The following is a 19844-nucleotide window of genomic DNA, read 5'->3' as shown; positions in this document are numbered from 1 at the left end:
AGACAGACACCGTGGGCAACAGCAGAACCAGCAACAAGTAGACACCGTGGGCAACAGCAGAACCAGCAACAAGTAGACACCGTGGGCAACAGCAGAACCGGCAGCAAGCAGACAGACACCGTGGGCAACAGCAGAACAAGCAGCAAGCAGACAGACACCGTGGGCAACAGCAGAACAAGCAGCAAGCAGACAGACACCGTGGGCAACACCAGAACCAGCAACAAGCAGACACCATGGGCAACACCAGAACTGGCAGCAAGCAGACAGACACCGTGGGCAACACCAGAACCAGCAACAAGCAGACACCGTGGGCAACACCAGAACCAGCAACAAGCAGACCGTGGGCAACACCAGAACTGGCAGCAAGCAGACACTGTGGGCAACAGCAGGACCAGTAGCAAGCAGACACCGTGGGCAACACCAGAACTGGCCAACAAATGGCAAAACACGGTTTGTGAGCACCCTTGATCAATACTGCTCTACTCAGCTGACCATTGGCAGTGGCTCTCACAGCCCACCAGGAAAAGGGGATGCTCACTAAGTGTCCACGGGAAGATGTCTGTGTTGGCTGAAAGATAATTACAACTAATAAAATAGTTTATACAGAGCCCAAACACAAACTTGAGTTATTCAAAACGACAAAGGTCCTTGAGAATTCGGTCTTCCCGTGAAGAGATTACACAAGCTCCTATGATCACAAAAAAGCTGAGACTGAATCATCAAGTAGGGGACAAGACTCTGAGGAAGTCTCCCATGAGATTCAGGTTCTGTCTTCAGCAAGGCAGGAACTCCCCCTCCCCTCCAGGATTCTACACCAAGTCATCGCCAGCCTGAGGCTGACAGAGGCCAGAGTAACAACAGCCTGGCCTACAGTTTGAAATCCTATTAACAATTAATAATAATTAATAATTATTATTATTAATAATCCTATTATTAACCACAGAGATGCCTTTTCAGACAGAGGCCAAGAACACATCACTCCAAAGAAGGGCCAGAGACATCTGGACACAAGCTTGGCCTCTAGGTCTACCACATTCCATCCTGCCACATGCCTGGGGACTCTTCTAATGTTCTTCTTAAGACAGCATCTCATATCACTCAGATTGGCCTCAAATGTGTAATATTGCCAAAACTTAACCATGAACTCCTGATCCTCCTACCTCCACCTTCAAAGTGCTGGGACTGTGGGCGTAAGGCCCTGCACCTGGCCATCTAGAGGCCCATTAAACACAAACTCACTCTTTAAAGACTCAACAGTTCACACCTGTACTGAGAGCTTCGGGTGTGGAATCCCACCTTGGACCTCTAGACTGGACATCATTACTCAGTAATGATAGATGAGCCATTGAGCAAGGAAGGGCATCCTTTGTCACCTGCCAAGGTCACATGGCCACTCTGCAGCCTGTCCCCATCTCTCTCAGTATGACTCCTTTCCATGCCCAGGTGCCCACTCTTAGTAAAGGAAGATGAGCACATTCAGATGAGCAGAAGTCCCTGTCATCCATCCTCCTGTTCCAGGGCAGGAACCAGGGCTGAGAATGCTGAGGGGGGAAGAGGAGGGCAGGTGGCTTGGTAGTGAGAGATGAGGGTGAGGCTTTGCTGGACACATCATTGAGGGCCGACTAAGTTTATTAACCATTCAAGTGATTTACAATTTCAAAGCAAAGAAAAACAAGTGACTAAAGTAAACAATGGGTCATTTCACCGGTGTCAGAGAAATGAGCTAATTCAAGCCAGGTTAGATTATATTAAAGGCAGGCTTATTGGGAAGCTGCTCTCCTGTGGGCAAGTTCACTGGCCCCAAGGACTCAACACCAGAGAATTCACCATGGGGAGGGGGGAGGAGAGGGAGAAAGAAAGAGAAAAGGAGCGTGCACACACAGAAAGAAAAGAAAGAGGAGGAGAAGGATGATCAGGAGGGGGAGGAGGAGGAAGAAAAGAGAGGGAGAGAGGGAGAGGAAGAAAGGGGGAGAGGAAGAGAAAAAGGGTATGCACACCCAGAAAGAAAAGAAAGAAAGGAAGACAAGGAGAAAAAAGGGAAAGAGAGTGAGAGAGGGGAAGGGAGGAAGAGAGTGTGAGAGTACAAAATGTCTGGATTCTATAGGGAGGAGCCTCTAACGGAAGGGGAGCCCAGCCCCTGGGCTGGAAAGTTCAGAGTTGGGGACAGGGTATGCTAGGTAAGGGCTGAGGGATGCTGGGAGAATCTAGAGGCCAGTTCTGCTTTGATGGGTAAAATATGCACCTCAGTCCCTTGTCCCAGGGTCCAGAAACCAAACAGTAAACTCACAAAGAGGAATATGAATAGGAAAAAAATAAGCCCAGTTAGTAACAGGACCAGGACCACAAATTTAAAAAAAAAGGGGGGGGGATGAAATAGCTTTCAGCCATAAGCCTGATGCATGGCCTTGTGGGAATATTCTGAGGCTAGGAAAAAATTCACTTTCACCACAGCATAAACAGAATTCACAAAAGGCTGTTGACCCAGAGTGTACAGGGCAGTCAGCTACCACCAGTTTCCTTCTATAGAGAGAAAGAACTTTGAAAGGAGCTCATTAAGATGGTGAATGCATGAACTACTGGGACACTTTTGATTAGCAGACCTTCTATCAGAAGACTTTTGAAAGCAGGGGAGGTTTCTGATTGGCTTTAGAGTGGGTGTGGTAGTCTCTGGTTCACACTATGTGGTGTGTAACAGGGACTTTCTGGTCTGAATAAGGTCAAGTTGGTTTCCCTGTTTCAGCTGGAAGAATGCTGGATTCTTGGGTCTAGGATCGGAGTCTTGGCGATAAGTCACTCAGTAAAATCACTAGGATGCTGGTTCCCATGCATTCTTGTGATTTGCAGGATAGGGACATTGGACATGTAGAGCATCAGGACTGCAGTTCCCTCAGATGATGAACACACAGAAGGGGCCAGTTGCAGGCAAATCTTGACTTGACGTTTGAGTTGAGAGTATCTCATGACCTTGCATGCATGGGTGTGTTGTTACAACTTAATCTTTTCAAGATCTTTTTTTTCTTTTTTTATTAGTTCTTTGAGAATTTCATTCAGTGTGGTTTTGGTCGTATTTGGCCCCTCCCATCTCCTCCCAGACATGCCACCCTTCTCTACACACTCAACCTTGTGTCTTTTTCTTTAACCTATCAAATCCAGTTTGTGTTGCCCATACAAGCTTGACCATTTGTCTGACTCAGCAGGGGCTACACTCTTAGAAAGATTGACTCTCCCAGCAGCTAGCTAACATTGGCTAACAGCTCCTATACTAGGGTCAGGACTTCATGCCTACCTCCTACCTCTGTGCTGGGATTTGTATGGCTTGAGTATGCATGAGTCTTGTACACACTGTCATAACTACTGTGAACTCATAGTGAATGTGTCCAGAGTATACTGCTGTGTCCAGACTACACTGTCTCCTCCTCTGCCTCTGGCTCCCACCACCCTCTGGTGTGCAATGTGATATATTTTGAAAAGCATGGCATGGTGTGATGGGATAGGATGTCTTAGGAGGCCCATGATGAGGCATCCTCCAACCCCCACCCCCAGGTACTGGCCATGCAATGGGTCTAGTATAAAATGAAGTTTATTTTGGGGGATGGCAATGGGGTTGAGAAGGGAGAAGAAGCAGAGAAGGAGAGGGGACAGAGGACAGAGATAGAGAAAGAGGGAGAGAAGGGAAGAGGCCAACCAGCCAGGAACACATGAAGAGAGGAAGGGGAGGGAGAAGGAGAGAGGCCAGAGAGAGGGGGAGAGTGTTAGAGAATACGGAGGAGGGGGTCAGGGGAAGCCAAATATTCTTTTTATAGCAAGCCAGACTCCTACCTGGCTGTAGCTAGGTAACTGTTGGGCAGAGTCTAGAAGGAATGCTAACATGACAACACAGTGGACTGACCATTCTGTGGTCTACTCTCTGCACCTCAGCTAGTTGTAGGTCTCTGGGTTAGTAACCATCTACTGCAAATAGAAACGTCTCTGGTGATGGTTGAGAGATGTGTTAATCCATAAGTATTATGAAAAGCTATCAGGAGTCAGTTTAATACTAAGTCCATTTAGTAGAATAATAGTTGTAGGTCTCTCCTAGGCCTGTACCTGTCTAGCCACAGCTCTTGGTCAGGTAATGGTGCCATGTATGGGTTTTATTTTGTGGCGCAGGCCTTAACTGAATCAGAAAGTGGTGGGTTACTCCCACAGCATTTGTGTCAGTAGCACACCAGTGAGCATGCTCTGCCAGGCCAGACACTGTTGTATCCTACAGAGTTCACAGCTGGTACCGATTGTGATCCCTTTTCTCCTCCAGGAGTGTGTCACACCTACTAGCACTGTGAAAGCTGGGTAGTAGGAAAGTGCTTCCAGATGAGCATAGCTCATCTCTCCGTGCTTTGTGACTCAGTGTTGTGCTGTCTTCAGCAAGGGGGTCTTGTTGTCAAGCTCTGGAGGGTGACCCAAAACACTGTCAGCTGCCTGTAATGTTTGGAAGCTTATGAGACCTCAGTGACTAATAACTCCAAAGAAGGTGACCCATTCTTGGCTGTGGGCTTTGTGTTAGCCTGTGGTGTCTAGCAAGGGCGTTGTCACCCCATTATGAGGTAATTCCACTTTAACTCTTTTATATATAATACCCTAAAGACCCTGTGAGAACACTCCTACATCAGATATACATATTCATCAAAATGGCAGAATATAAAATCAAGACACAAAAATCAGGAGCCTCCCTATAAACAAGTAAAAATACACATCCAGAAAGAAGTTAAGAAAAGAACACAATCCGTCACATCACAGCATTTACTGTGCAAACGTGAAGTATGGGTGGTAAACCATGCCAGAGAGCTTGGTAAGATAGAGCAGGTCTGAGATCCTGGAAATCGGTAGGCACCTCCCCAACCCCGCCAGATTCCTGGCCTGGAGTGCAGCCCACATAAGGAAATGTAACCTATGGTCACATAGCCCAGAATAGAGTTCTCCAAGCTAATGAGGTGCCTAGAGGCCCTGAGGTTTTAGCCTACAAGCTTTTCTTACCAGACATTCCTCCCTGCAAAATATATTTAATCGTGGGTCCTCTCCATAAGTTGGTATGCATCCATTTTCCAGGATGAACAGCCACTAGACAGTTTGGAACCAAGGACTGTCTCTTTCATGTACCACTGACATGGGAACACAGAGAACACCTTCACCTACAGAGCCTAAGTCTCACACAGGCCTCTCTGTGCTTCCAGACACCCGCTGCTCTCTTCACCAATGAGTTAAGCTGCGAGTTCCCATTTCCCCGGGCCCTGGGCTAAGACACTGTCCCTAGCCTGTGGGCTCCCAAATCCCGCGAGAGGCAGAGATGCCTAAAGGTCTAGGAGTTTGGGAGCGCCCAGTCCTGGCCTTGTTGTGAGCCTGTGGACCCCCTCCCCCCACACACACACACACTCCATTTCCAGCTTCTCTGTGCCGTTCTCCAGCAGTAGCCAGAGGCCCAGAAGTCTGGGAATACCAACTTCAGCTACCCACATCTCAGACTGACTTTTCCCATCCCCTGAGTGGTGTCTTGGTGCTTCCCTGAAGCCCAGCACCCCACAGCAGCAGCACTGAGAAAATGTAGTCAAGCGCTCCCCAAATTTCATTTCCCCAGCATCCATGCCCAGCAATGGGGTGGGACTCAGACCCACAGTGAAGACCAGAGTTCAGAACTCCAACACCCAATAGAAAGCCCAGGAGGACATGTCAGCCAGCCCAGAACCCCAGAACCCCAAGTCAGTGAAAAGGTGACCCCAGGATAGGCTTCCTAGATAGACCAGCCAAATCCAGGAGCTCTAGGGTGAAGTGAGAGACCCTGCCTCAGTACTAAGGTAGAGACGTTCAAAGAAGACATCTAACATAGATCTCTGGATACACACCACACACACGCACACATACACAACACATATACCATGTACACAACACACACACTCCACATACAGACACACACTTTATATACATACTACACAAACACACACATACCACATACACAACACATATACCATGTACACAACATACACACTCCACATACAGACACACACTTTACATACATACTATACAAACACACACATACCACATACACTTGCACACACCACACATATATACTACACACACGACACATACACACACACTACAAATATACACATACCACACACATACACATGCACACACATACACACTCCAAATACACACACAAACACATACCACATACACACACTCTACATATGCATACACACTCCACATACACACACACTCCACATACACACACACTTACACTTGCACACACATACACACTCCACATACACACACACAAACACACACAACATATACATCACACACATTCCACATACACACAAACATACAGACACTACATATACACCACACACATACTACATATACACAAACACACACCACATACACACACACCACACATTCGTATACTCCATATACAAACACATATACCACACACACAAGCAGTACAAACAATAATAAATAAATATTGCTTTGGAGTGTCCAAGCAATTTCCTGAGGATGGTGGTGGGTACCACCAACCTTGGAAGAAGATACAAACCTTGTGCAAAAGGTGATTGAAACGTGGCAGAAACTCACAGAGCAAACAGTGGGCAGGGGTGGTGGGTTGCACAGTTCCTGCCATGGTTGTTCCTGAACCATTCATATATAACCTACTTCATTTCATATAATATACATTATTTTGACAGCTGCATTGTAAACCTTAAAGCATAGGGTGCTGTCAGAGTTACACAGACCAAAATTAGCACAGAGTCCCTGTCTTCAAAAGTAGAAGAATGTTATGGAAATACCACAGGCTGCGGAGCCCCACTTCCCAAATAAGAACCCAGGTTCCCCACACCGTGATGGGCAGGTGGCCAGAGTAAACTGCACAGCCAGTGAGATGCCCATAGTGGACAAGTCTGAGAGCTAGGCCCCAGAAGCAGCAGCTCCTGGGCAGGCATTGCCCCTGGCTTGTGAGCAATGATCTTCTGAGGGTGTCCTTACATGGCCTCTTCTCTATGTCTGCCAGAGGAAAAGGATGCCCACGTTCTGGTGTCTTGTCCCTTCTTTTTTCCCCCTCATTTGTTTTTAAAACAGGGTCTCACCTCATGTAGCCGAGGCTACCTGATGCTTACCATGTAGTAAAGAATGACCTTGAACTCCTGATCCTCCTACCTCCACATCCCAAGTGCTAGGATTATAAACATGTGCCACCATGCCTTTTCCTCTATTGAAGAGGTGACAGGGATAATAGGTTCAGCCCTGTGAGACCCAAACTCCATATATACTCAGGGTTTCAAGGCATGAAGTTCAGAATCTGTCTTAGGGTTTTACTGCTGTGAATGGACACCATGACCAAGGCAACTCTTATAAGGGCAACATTTAATTGAGCTGGCTTACAGGTTCAGAAGTTCAGTCCATTATCATCAAGGTGGGAGCAGGGCAGCATCCAGGCAGGCATGGTGCAGGAGGAGCTGAGAGTTCTACATCTTCATCTGAAGGCTGCTAGCAGAATACTGGCTTCCAGGCAGCTAGAATGAGGGCCTAATAGCCTATACCCACAGTGACATGCCTACTCTAACAAGGCCACACCTACTCCAACAAGGCCACACCTACTCCAACAAGGCCACCCCCACTCCACTCCAACAAGGCCACACCCACTCTAACAAGGCCACACCTACACCAACAAAGCCACACCCACTCCAACAAGGCCACACCCACTCCAACAAGACCACACCTACACCAACAAAGCCACACCCACTCCAACAAGGCCACACCTCCTAGTAGAGTCATTTCCTGGATCGAGTCTGTTCAAACCATCACAGAATCACAGCACTGAGCCTATATAGCACTATGCATCTCCTCTCTGTGTAGTCTGCTCATCTGTAGACTAGAGATGGCTGCTGCATCTATTCAGGGGCTGTTACAAGGATGAGATGACCCATGCATGCATACAAAACATGACTCATCTCCAAGGAGATTAAGCCATAGTTTATCCTGAATGACCACAGCCCAGGAATCTAGATTCAAACTTCCTTGAATGGCATGTTCCACTATGGAAGTAGAAATAGGAACTTTAAAGAATGTTTAAAACACAGTTGCAAATAAAAGCATCAGGCAAACACACTGGTGGAGAAAGGCAGGGAGCGAACCCACAAAGCAGTGAGCCCTCTTCTGCAGTCCTCAGAAGCCATCTGAAAACCTTCTTAGCTTTGGGTTGGTAAAAGGTAGTGTCCTGCTAGATTAATATGTTCCAAAAGTTTCACCGAATAGCCACAAAATTGTAAGGTCAATAAAGTGGCTGGAAATAATTAGCTATTATGGAGACAGAGATAGCCAGAGATAATTTGGGCTTTTAATATGCAGCATTCAAACTCTCTGCAATCGTGCGGTTCTGGCCAGTCAATCATTCTTCAGAATCTTCAGCCCAGATGTCTCGGAACATCAGTTCACAGCATGCAGTTCCCAGCATACAGCAACATTCAGAAATAACACTTATTACTTGATTCAACAACTAAACTATGAACACACCAGTTACTTTAGCAAGAGTCACAGTGCAGGTGTGGAATGCCTTTCCTTGGGTCCTTTGTGCTTGTTTGCTTTTGAGTTTTTGTTTTGTTATGTTTTTGTTTTTGTTTTTAAGACAGGGCGTCTCTGAATAGCCTTGGCTGTCGTGGAACTCATTCTGTAGACCAAAATGGCTTCAAACTTATAGAGATCCACCTGCCTCTGGCTCCCAAATGCTGAGATTAAAGCCACCGCCGCCTGCTCCTTGGGTCATTCTTATGACATGCATTTCAATTTGTTTTTACTTAGTTGTAAGCCAGCCACAATGGACCCCCAATTTAGTGTTGAGGTAAGGTGTTGTGCACTGAAGGGACTGTGAGCCCAAGCATAAAGCAGGGGTTGTATGTTCATGACCTTCATGTTCATGTTCAGCGATGATCACGTTCTTGTGCTGTATTAGACCACACTGCCCTGCTCCCATCTGACAGTGGGCTCGGTAAGTCACCAACACCATTCTGCACTGGCTGACAGCCACGCTGAGGCTCCAGCACTGCTGTGTAGCCTCCTTGAGTGTGGTTCTTCCTGGGGTGAGCAGGAGGCACTGAGGGAAAGGAGAACAGCCTGCCACACAGCCTGATCTTTGAAGTGAAATGGCAACATGTCTGTGATGAGTGCCTCTTTGTTTTAGAATCCAGCAGTGTAGATGTATTTTACATCATTCGGAAGTGAGGTGCTTGATTTTACTGCAATCTTACTCTCTAGGCAGATCTGATCCCATTATTTGTCTGCTGCTTCACCTTCTGACTGTGCCCGGAGGGGCTTCCAGGATACCTTTCATCATTCTCTATTCTGCACACAGCCTCTCCCATTGTAACTTGTCACTGAATCTAAAAATAGGGCTTTGGCTGCTAAACTTAAGCCATGCAGGGTCGGCAGTGTTTCAGTATTGATTCCTTAGCTACCCGTCCATGTGTCTTCCTGGGTCCTAGATGGAGCAAGCCTTGCTTGGCTCAACCCTTGTGGCTTTATCCAGGAATAAGGTGGACACCAAAAGATGGGCCGTTCTTCTCTGAAACACCCAGTAGAGAGACTCAGAAAGTTCCCAGTGAATAAAGTAAGAGTAAATGAGCCTGGGAAGATGGTTGTCAGTAAAGTGCTTCCTGCACGAGGCTGGGGACTGAATTTAGTCCCCAAAAGCCACACAAAAATAAATAAATAAATAAATAATCCCAACTGGGGGAAGCAGAGGCAAGAGGATCCCTGGGAATTGTTGGCCAGACAGTCTAGCCAAATTGGCAAGCTCCAGGTTGAGTGAGAGACACTGCCTCAAAAAACAAGGTGGAGAATATATGGTACTGACATCATTTCAACCCTTCCCTCTTCTCCTCCCCAAAACTCCTACCATGCCCCCACCCCTCTCAAATTCTCACCTCCTTCATTATTATTGCTTACATATGCATATGTACACACCTATATATACATACCTGAATGGACTTCTTCCGTTGGACGTATTTCTGATGCAAGCTGCCTGCTTCTGCTGACTAGAAGTTTGGTTCTGTTTTTGTGATTTTCCTGCCATTGTGATTTCAGATCAGGTATAAAGAGCTGGTAGGAGGACACTTCAGATCCTCTGTCGATCTTTGATTGCAGGGACAGGGATGATCCAAATTCAATGGTAACCAAGAATGCCTGCAGATATGACTGAGTGGGTCTGCCTGTGCAGGTGTGAAAGCCCCTGCAGATATGACTGGGTCTGCCTGTGTAGGTGTGAAAGCCCCTGCAGATATGACTGGGTCTGCCTGTGCAGGTGTGAAAGCCCCTGCAGATATGACTGGGTCTGCCTGTGCAGGTGTGAAAGCCCCTGCAGATATGACTGGGTCTGCCTGTGCAGGTGTGAAAGCCCCTGCAGATATGACTGGGTCTGCCTGTGCAGGTGTGAAAGCCCCTGCAGATATGACTGGGTCTGCCTGTGCAGGTGTGAAAGCCCCTGCAGATATGACTGGGTCTCCCTGTGCAGGTGTGAAAGCCCCTGCAGATATAACTGGGTCTGCCTGTGCAGGTGTGAAAGCCCCTGCAGATATAACTGGGTCTGCCTGTGCAAGTGTAAAAGCCCCTGCAGAACCAGAGTGAAGTCTTCCCAGGCCATGAGGGGAACTCTTGAATCACTTTGCCTTATTATATAAACTATGGTATACTATATAATAAAACAAAATTGTTAAAATATATTTTCCCTTATAGTTTTTTACACCAGCAGCTACCTCTTTATGTGGATTTAAGCTGCCACCCAGAGTCCTTTTGTTTCTCTGAAGGACTCCCTTCATGATTCAGCATAGCACAGAACAGATAGCAATGAATCATTTCCAATTCTATTCAATGAATGTCTTCATTTCTCCTTCATTTTGTGAAGAGTAGTTTTGCTGGGTATAGAATTCTTGGTTGACAATATTTTTTTTTCTTTCAATATTTTAAAATGCCTTCCCACTGCCTGTTGTGGAATATCCACATACTCTACCAGTTTAGTCAGAAACAGAACTATAGAAGCCAAAAAGCAAGGTTAGTAAACCTAGAGACTTCCCCAGAGCTATGGACTTTGATAGACTAGGTCTTTGTTTTTATTTTGACTGATGGTGCTGCTTACATGCTGTGCGGAGTTTTACAGCCTGAATGTAATCAGTTGTGCTAAGATCTGGGGGCATGTTACATGTCTTTTAGCTTTCATAATTGTTTTGTTTGTGATTTGGCAGGAAAGATTTTTGTATTAATTCTTTGAGAATGCCAAACAATGCATTTTGATCATATTCAGCACCAACTCCTCCCTTAACTCCTCCCAGATCCTCCCTACCAACCACCAACTCATTTCTTCTTTCTTTCTTTCTTTCTTCCTTCCCCTTCTCCTTCTTCTCCTCCTTTTCCTCCTCCTCCTTCTCCTCCTTCTTCTCCTCCTCCTCCTTTTCGTCCTCCTTCTCCTCTTCCTCCTCCTTCTCCTCCTTCTTCTCCTCCTTTTCCTCCTCCTTCTCCTCCTCCTCCTCCTTCTCCTCCTCTTCATTCTTCTTCTTCTTCTTCTTCTTCTTCTTCTTCTTCTTCTTCTTCTTCTTCTTCTTCTTCTTCTTCTCCTTCCCTTAATAATCCATCAACTCAGTTTATACTGTCCATTACTTCTGTTTGTGGGCCTATCCACTAGAATAGGATCACCCCACTAGGAGCCACCCCCTTGAAGAAAACTAACTAACTCCTCAGTCAGGAGTGGAAGCTTATGAGCCCTTCCCACTCCATGCTAGGATACCAACTGGCTTGAATGTGTGCAGGCAGTCACAGATGCAGTGAGTTCAGGGATGCAACAGTCATATCATGTTCAGGAGATTCTGTCCCATCTTCCATGAACTGCTCACTGGCTCTTACAATCTTTCTGCCCCACTTCTGTAATGGTCTCTGAGCCTAGGGAGGAGAGAATATGATATAGATGTTCCCTTTTGTGGCTGAACACTTATTGTCTGCACTTTAAGAAGTTATAAGTTTCTTAATTTGTTTTATTTATTAATGTCCATGTGAGGTGTGTGGCGTGCGAATTGTGTGTGGAGGACGCATTACCACCGGGTGTGTGAGGCAGTCACAAGATACCTTTATGGGATCAGTAATCTCCCACCTTTATATGGGATTTGGGGGATTGAACTCAGTTTGCCAGTTTCAGGAAGTCCTGGAATTTCATGGCATATGTCTACACTGTGAAAGACAGCTCTATAGTTGTCACTCTCCAATGCTGGTACAGCATAACTATCTGCCCATAACATAACCTCTGCTCCACTCCCCAGGTCTCCTTGGCCTTGGGAAGCCCAAACACGGATCCTAAAGCCAGTTTTCTCCTCTCCACAGGAATGACGTGCCAAGCCCGAAGCTCCTACATCACCAGTGAGATCTTGTGGGGTTACCGATTCACACCTGTCCTAACGCTGGAAGACGGGTTCTACGAAGTTGACTACAACAGCTTCCATGAGACCTATGAGACCAGCACCCCGTCCCTTAGTGCCAAAGAGCTAGCAGAGCTAGCTAACCGGGCAGAGCTGCCCCTGAGTTGGTCTGTGTCCAGCAAACTGAACCAACATGCAGAACTAGAGACAGAAGAGGAAGAGAAGAACCCGGAAGAACTGACGGAGAGGAATGGTGATGTGGCAAACCTAGAGAATGAGTCCAAAGTGTAGGCCCAGCTGGGTCAGCCTCCCACCTCAGACATGACCCCTCCTTATAGGCCCAGCTGGGTCAGCCTCCCCCACTCAGACCTGACTCCTCCTTGTCTCCCATTTCCTTCTTTTCTGTCTCTCTTTCCTTGATTTGTTTGTATTAATTTTGGCATTTCCAGAACACAAATCTTCAAGGTGTAAAATCCCTACCTGCCCCACTCAGATGTTCAGATGGACACGCAGCAGGGATTCTGTTAAGGTACAAGGTGCCTTCACTGTGCCCAATCCTGGTCTCCACTCACAGAAGAGACCTAGCTACTTAATCCTCTTTATTATCTAATACAGATCACTCAAAAGAGTTTTACCCAGTGTCACAAAAAGAACATGAGCTGTTTACCATGGCCACAGGTCATGCAGAGAAGCCCAGTCCATCTCACCTAGCACAGGGCAGGTAGGTACTCAACCACACAGGCACTGACAATACAGGACCCAGGTGAGCTAAGGATAGACCACTGTACATAGATCTGCCCTATGGAATTTTTTTCTTTCGGCAAGTAGAAACAAACCCAGCATGCACAAAAGTACTATGGAGCAGAAATCCTAATAATTAATGTACATAGACATATCATTCATGTAGCTTTAGATTTATAACTTTAGAAATAAGAAGAAAAGACTCCCAATATACAGTAGGCATTTCTGTTTTGATATCTGAGTCTTCTGATTACTTTGATCCCCTTGACTGCTGGCCCTCTAAATGCATGGCCTTTGTTCCAGGTCCCAGACTGACAGTTTTTAGGGCACCTCTCTGTCCCCTTGTCATCCTTATGTTGAATTTAATAAGCCATAGGTCTGGGGATAGTCTGGAGGTGTAATAGGTGTCAGATCCACCGTCCAAAATGCTGATATACCATGACACATTTACAAAACGGTGTCATTGTTTATAGATAATGGGGGACTCTCTGAGCACCCTCGGGGGCTCTACCAGGAACAGGACTCTAGCACAGCCACACAGGACATTTCCGGTGAACTTGCAGTATTGCAGTTTAAGAAACCTTTCTGTGAAAGCAATAATTGCACTTCTATGTAGTCATGAGAAACTGCAGGCTGTCCATGGAGCTGTCTAGTCGGCAGAAGACTTTGGGGTAAAGCTATGGCATTTGGGTGAAATGACAATGCAGCGTTGCCAGCTTCCTGCTCTCTCACTTCATCTAGCAAGCCTATCCCTATGGCCTGCTCTGCCCCGCCCATCTCTGGGGCCCGTCCCTCCCTGGGCCCTGCCCTGTCCCTGGGGCCTGCCCCTTCCTGCCCAGTTCCGGTCTCTGGGCCCCGCCCTTACCTTTTCTTATCCTGGGACTTTTTTTCTTCTACCATCATTCTTACTATCACTATTGTGAAACGACCAGATATTGGTACACGAAGAGTAGAGAACAGTGTTTGTGGCGACTGAGAAATCTCTCTGGGGTGTGAGAGTATGCCACCATACTCTCTCCAGAGTCTACCCCATAGCTCTTGATCAAGAGCACAAACATCAACAAGAGCCAAACAGCTCTCTCTATCTCATTTAATCCTCAAAGAAGGAAAGAAGGAAGGAAGGAACAAAGAAAGGCAGGCAACATGTGTAATAATCTAAATTCAAAACGATGTGGAAAAGAAAAGACTGGAAAAAGAGTCTTAAGTGAGACCTCAGGGGCAGGTGGAGATTTCTCACTGTAACCAATCTTTCCTGTTGCTTTTGTATTCATAAACTGTTCCTAAAAACCACTGCCCATCATAAATACGCATCGAGTAGATGTAAATTTATCTCAGCTCCTTCAAATGTACTCAGTTTGAGTCTCCATACCGCTGAGGTCAAAGGGATCTAACTAGCAGTTCCCTCTCCCTTGCCTCCCCTCACCAGGCTGCACAGGGCTTTGTTGTAGTCTCCGGACCTTGCTTATAAGAGAGGTGTTCCAGGAGTTATGAGAAGTGGCTCCTCCATTCAACATTTGGGTTGTTCCTCTCCCTCTGCAGAAATCGTGACACCCAAACAACCGTTTCTTTGGCGTTGACTCCAGAAAACGAAGCTATTGGCTGTGGCCCTCGCTTGCCTGCCAGCATTTCCTTTTGGCATTGGTTACTTATTGATGGAGCCATACATTCACCCCGAGCACTCTAAGCAGGAGGTGGTGGAGGCAGAGTCCTGACATAGTTCCCCAGAGGCTGTGGGAGGTCCATGACCTGACCTTGTTTTAGCCTTATGAAGGACGCCCTGCTTTGGGGCACCAATCTGCAGCAGCCCAAGACAGGGCCTATGTAGCACAAAGCAAGATGGAGAAAGCTTGCAACTGATCTGCTGACTTACCTCCTGAAGACTCGCTGGGCCTTTCTAGAACTCTATTATTGAGGTCTGAAGGACGAAGGAGCCCCATTGATGGGCTGAAAGAGCAGCCTTGAGGTCGGTGGCTTCTTGCACGATGGGACAATAGGCCTGGGCAACACCTGTGTCATGCTGTGACCTCCCTCAGCAGGGCACTCTGACGGTCCCTCCCTGACTCTCATCTTCTTGATGTCACTGTGGTGGGTGACATAGTGGAACTCTATCCTGTTTGTAACATGAGCTCAGAATCTTTAAAGGAGGCATTCCTAAAAGGTGTTTTATTAGAATGTCCTTATCAAACGTGTCTATTTTTCTACAGTTAATGAGAAAAAGGGTTAACAGTGTATTTTGTGTCAACTGTTAAAATTTGAAAGGTTTTTATGACTGAATTTTCTAAACACCAAGTGGCCAATGGGTTTTTCATTAAGATAATTCAACAAAAGGGACCCTAATGCCTCCTCTTTCCAGTCCACAATCCCTGGTCACTATCCCCACAGCATCTCCACCAGTAGATCAATGCACCAAGACCTATAACCACTAGAGAGTGCCTCTCTCTCTCTCTCTCTTTCTCTCTCTCTCTCTCTCCCTTTCTCTCTCTCTCCCCCCTCCCTGTCTCCCACCTTTGATGTTTTGGGTTGATTGGTTTTTATCTCTGAGTCATTTTCCCCCCATAAAGCACAGTGACATCCATAGGCCACATAAGTACCTTGAACTCTAGGGTAACAATCATACTGTTGATCCCAGTCTACAGTCACACTAACTCCTTGAGGAAAGAGAAAGTTTGCCTAGCAGGATAGGGAGGAAGAGACCCTTGTTCTACTGACCCTGCCTCCTCCATTAGGTCTTCTATAGGAGATTGTGTGTTATCAATACAACTGTAGTTCGTTTGCAGCAGTCTCCTGGGCACACGGCATGCCTGTGTTGACACATTAGAACTGCCATGTTACATTGTTCCTGGCTCATCCCTTTCAGGTCTTTCATGTTAGCTGTGGTTTTGACTCCATGAGATAGAACCTCTTCCTGCTCTCCCTCCCTGTCTGTTCCTCTCTTTTGTTCTCTCTTTCCTTCGACACCCACTGATTTGATTTAGTACCTGAGTTCCCTAATAGAAACCTGGCTACTGTATCAAGATGTCAACCTATTTCTTAAGCACAACATTTCTCTTACAGGTTTAACCAAAATAGGACTCTGATATGCCTGGTTTTTTCTTTATACTCTAATTTACAATTTAATTATGGCTACATTTTAAAGCCCAGATGTTCAAATTTCTAAATTTCTTCCCCTACCTGTTGCTTTTCTGATGTCTTGAAGTTGAATTTCTGGTGTCTTGGAGTGCCTGGAGACTGACCAACTGTGCAAAGAGGGACTGTGTAGGTGCCCTGGATGATCCCATGAGCACACTGCAAACACCAGATCCTTAGCTGAGAGAAACTCGCTACCAACACAACTTAGCAAGAGTCTCCTTGTCGTTTCTTTCCCTGACTTCAGACATGCTCTAGATGAAGCCGAGACAGCTGCTTCAAAAGAAATGACTTATTTGTGTGACCAGCATTACTACAATGAACTCATTTCTATGGCTTCATTTCAGTGGCTAGCTGTAAAATTGAAAAAGATGAGCAAAATTTGCATAACTGATTGATATTATAATGCAGCTAAAGAATACTATCTTGAGTTAGACTTTATGTCCAAACTGTATTTTAAAAAATGTGAACTTTCACTTTACTTTAGAATAGAGTAAAGCCTGCCTCTTCCCAGTCTATGTCCCCTCCAAGTCTCAGGGGGGACTTAGGATTTAAAATGTTATGTAGACGTGAAGACTGTCAGAGGTTAGTAAGGGACATGGACAATATGTACAGTTTTGACTGTGCATACCTAGCAACAAAACAATATTTTACCTAACCTTGTAAATGCAGAACACTCCTGCAAATTATCCCACGGAACTCTCACCCACCACAAGAGGCTAGGCACTATCATCTTTATAATTGGAGATATAGAGTTTAGGCAAATGGATTAACTTTAGCAAAGGTCCAGACCAGTAAATGACAGACTCAGGTCACAAGGGTGTGAGCATGGGGTGTTTTTTATTATGAAAACTTTGGCTCGCCGATCTGCTAAGACAGCCTTACTGTTATTACAACTCTTTCAATCTGATGCTAATTTTTATGTTTATAAATGATTGAAAAACAAACCAAGAACACTTGGTGGACATATAAAAGTCAGATCTCAGGGGCCAGAGATGGAACTTGGTTAATAGAGTGCTCGCCTAGTTTACATAAAGCCCCAGGTTTGGTCCCTATCACTGCCTAAATAAAGCATGTTAGCACACGCCCATTATAGTATTTTGGAAGTGGAGGCAGGAAGGTGAGTTCAAGGTCATCCTCCACTGTGTGGAGAGTTTGAGATTAGCCTGAGCTATATGAGACCCTCAAAAGAAAATGATAATCCAAACTTTGGTCCATAAATGGTTTCACTGGAACACAGCACATCCAATCTCTGCATGCATTGCCTGTGGCTGCTCGAACTCTATTCTAGGAGACCTGAGTAACTGCAGAAGGTTGTATGGCTGGCAACATCTGTACTATTACTAACTAACACTAACCATTGTGTGTGAATCAGTACTGTTAAGAATTAAACTAGTCTCTGGTGTCTGGGAACATCAGAGAATGACCTCTTTCCCCACCCCAGATCTGGAGTGAGTCACTAACAGTTCTGTTACAGCAGAACACGTTATGGTTTTCGAGAGTATTCAGGGCTCTCAAAGAAAACACCTTTCCCATAGCCTTCTGGGAGTCAGTGTCCACCTAGGAAATAACTAGACTAAAACCACTCACTAATGAGCAGTAAGGGATGAAAGTTCCTGGCCCCTCAACTGAATATGGCTTCTCTGCCATGGGCTTTCAGTTCTTCAGACTGTTCAGCCTGCTGGCGTCTGCTCACGTGAGGCCGGCAGTGTGAAGGAGCACCAGGCTGCTGAGGCGAATCACATGCTTTTGCTGCTTTCTGTAGTCTGGAACTCAAGATTGGTCTGTGGTGCAGAGGATCCAGGAACCACAGTTGCTGTTTCTTTACATTGGTCCTGGCTTTCTCTAACCCCTCAGCATGCAGATGATCAACTGTCCTTCCCAGGGAACCTAAGAGGCCTCTGGAAGCCTGGGGAAAACAGATCAGGGTTGCTATGTCATTGTTGATTGCAAAACAGACCAATCCCAATGAGCGGAGGTTTAGATATGGCAATATTAAATGGCATTGTTTAGAATCACAAACTTGATTTACTTTTGGTCTGAGGAAATATTCCTCATACCAGTCAGCTAAATTTGGCTCTTTATCTTATCAATTATATTTGAGAGAGAGAGAGCAAACATATCAAGTTCTCTTATGCATGTTTTCCAGGAAATTAGATGGAAAAGAAAATATTTTGTGACAACTTATTGTTCGTTGTACTGTTGACAGAAAAGTGATCCATGTGGTCCCATATCTCCAAGTAGGCAATGCTATCCATCACAGAAACCATGCACAACTCTTACAGCTCCTCAGCCATTAGAAGACATGGCCAGGTTACACAGTCTCAAAGTCCAACATCACAAAACTTAAATGTAAAAGGAGCCAAACTTCTACTTGGCCTCATGCCTTAGCAAAAGAAAGCTTCACACAGATACCTATTCATGTGGGGCTACAAGGGAAAGGAGGGTAATGCTTTGATACACAAGATGAGTTCACGGGTAGGCTCCTGCCGACGGAGAGCAAAGGGCTGGTTCTTGTCAAAAATCTATAATGTTCTTTTGGACACTCTGCTCCTAGGCTTGGATCCTTATGTATGTGTGTGTGATTGGCAGACAGCAATGACCAGAGTCAAGAGGTCTCAGTTCCAGAGGTAGACAGGTTCCTTCATGGAACCAACCACAAGATCAAGGCTCAGTACCCACTGTACTAACACTCACCACTAAAACTGTGATATCAACATAGCCACTCTATATGAAGGGCTGTTTTTCTCAGGCAATGTAAATATCTGCTACCAACAAGCACTAGTGAACCCAACATGACAGTCATCAGGGCTTCTAAATTTTAAACAACACTCATAGTGTGTTCATCCAGAGGAGCATGAGGCCCACAAGAGGTCCCAGGAGTCTAAGATTAGTCCCTGGTTGAGGCCAGAGGCCCTTTAGAGCATTTCAGGGCTAGATTTACAGTCATAAATACAAACAATAGGCCAGACTCCAGCCAGCTGGGTCCACGGGACAGCTGGGTCCACGGGAACCTCTGGGTTCTTCCATCAGCATCTGCAGAAGGAAGAGCACTGCCCTCAGATCCATCCTGGCATCTTCTCTGGGTCCCTCTGCCCGTGAGAGTGAGCTGAGCGACCCCCTCCCCTGCTCAGTTTGGCCAGTGCACAAGGCTCACCATGCCCACCACTGAGGCCTCTCAGAATCCCCACATAGAATCTGCTACATCCAGACAATGACACCACAGACGTGTCTTCTGAGGTCTTTGAACTTTTAAGAGCAACTAGAAGGCATTTTTCTTTTGCTTGCTTGCTTGATTGCTTGCTTGCTTGATTGATTGATTGTCCTAGAGCTGCTCCCCACCCACCGCCCGCTTTCCATTCACTCCCCACCCACCGCCCGCTTTCCATTCACTCCCCACCCAGCCCCACTTTCCATTCACTCTGCCAGTCCTTCCTCTCTCTCCCTGGCTCTCCTTACACTGTACACCGGATCCCACCCACTCTCACCCTCTTTCCCCGCTCTATCCCCTCTCCCACCTCCAATGACTATTTTGTTTCCCTTCTGAGAAAGTTC

The 19844-nt window shown here is 46.1% G+C and overlaps 1 protein-coding gene across 2 annotated transcripts in view; it reads left to right on the top strand.

Moving 5' to 3' along the window:
- Window positions 1–19844, top strand: part of Kcnj6 (potassium inwardly rectifying channel subfamily J member 6) — a 261469-nt gene that overhangs the window by 231417 nt on the left and 10208 nt on the right. Inside the window, exon 4 of one of the 2 annotated variants that reach the window (XM_031364497.1) lies at window positions 12388–12675. In XM_031364497.1, the coding sequence (XP_031220357.1) occupies window positions 12388–12675 (288 nt within the window). Of the gene's footprint in view, window positions 1–12387; window positions 17728–19844 lie in introns of those variants that run through there. The other variant, XM_031364496.1, reaches the window with a different exon arrangement.

This window comes from Mastomys coucha, unplaced genomic scaffold (assembly GCF_008632895.1).
Source record: "Mastomys coucha isolate ucsf_1 unplaced genomic scaffold, UCSF_Mcou_1 pScaffold12, whole genome shotgun sequence".
Taxonomy (NCBI): domain Eukaryota; kingdom Metazoa; phylum Chordata; class Mammalia; order Rodentia; family Muridae; genus Mastomys; species Mastomys coucha.
The sequence above is the reverse complement of the archived record's forward strand: the minus strand, read 5'-3'. Positions and strand labels throughout refer to the sequence as shown.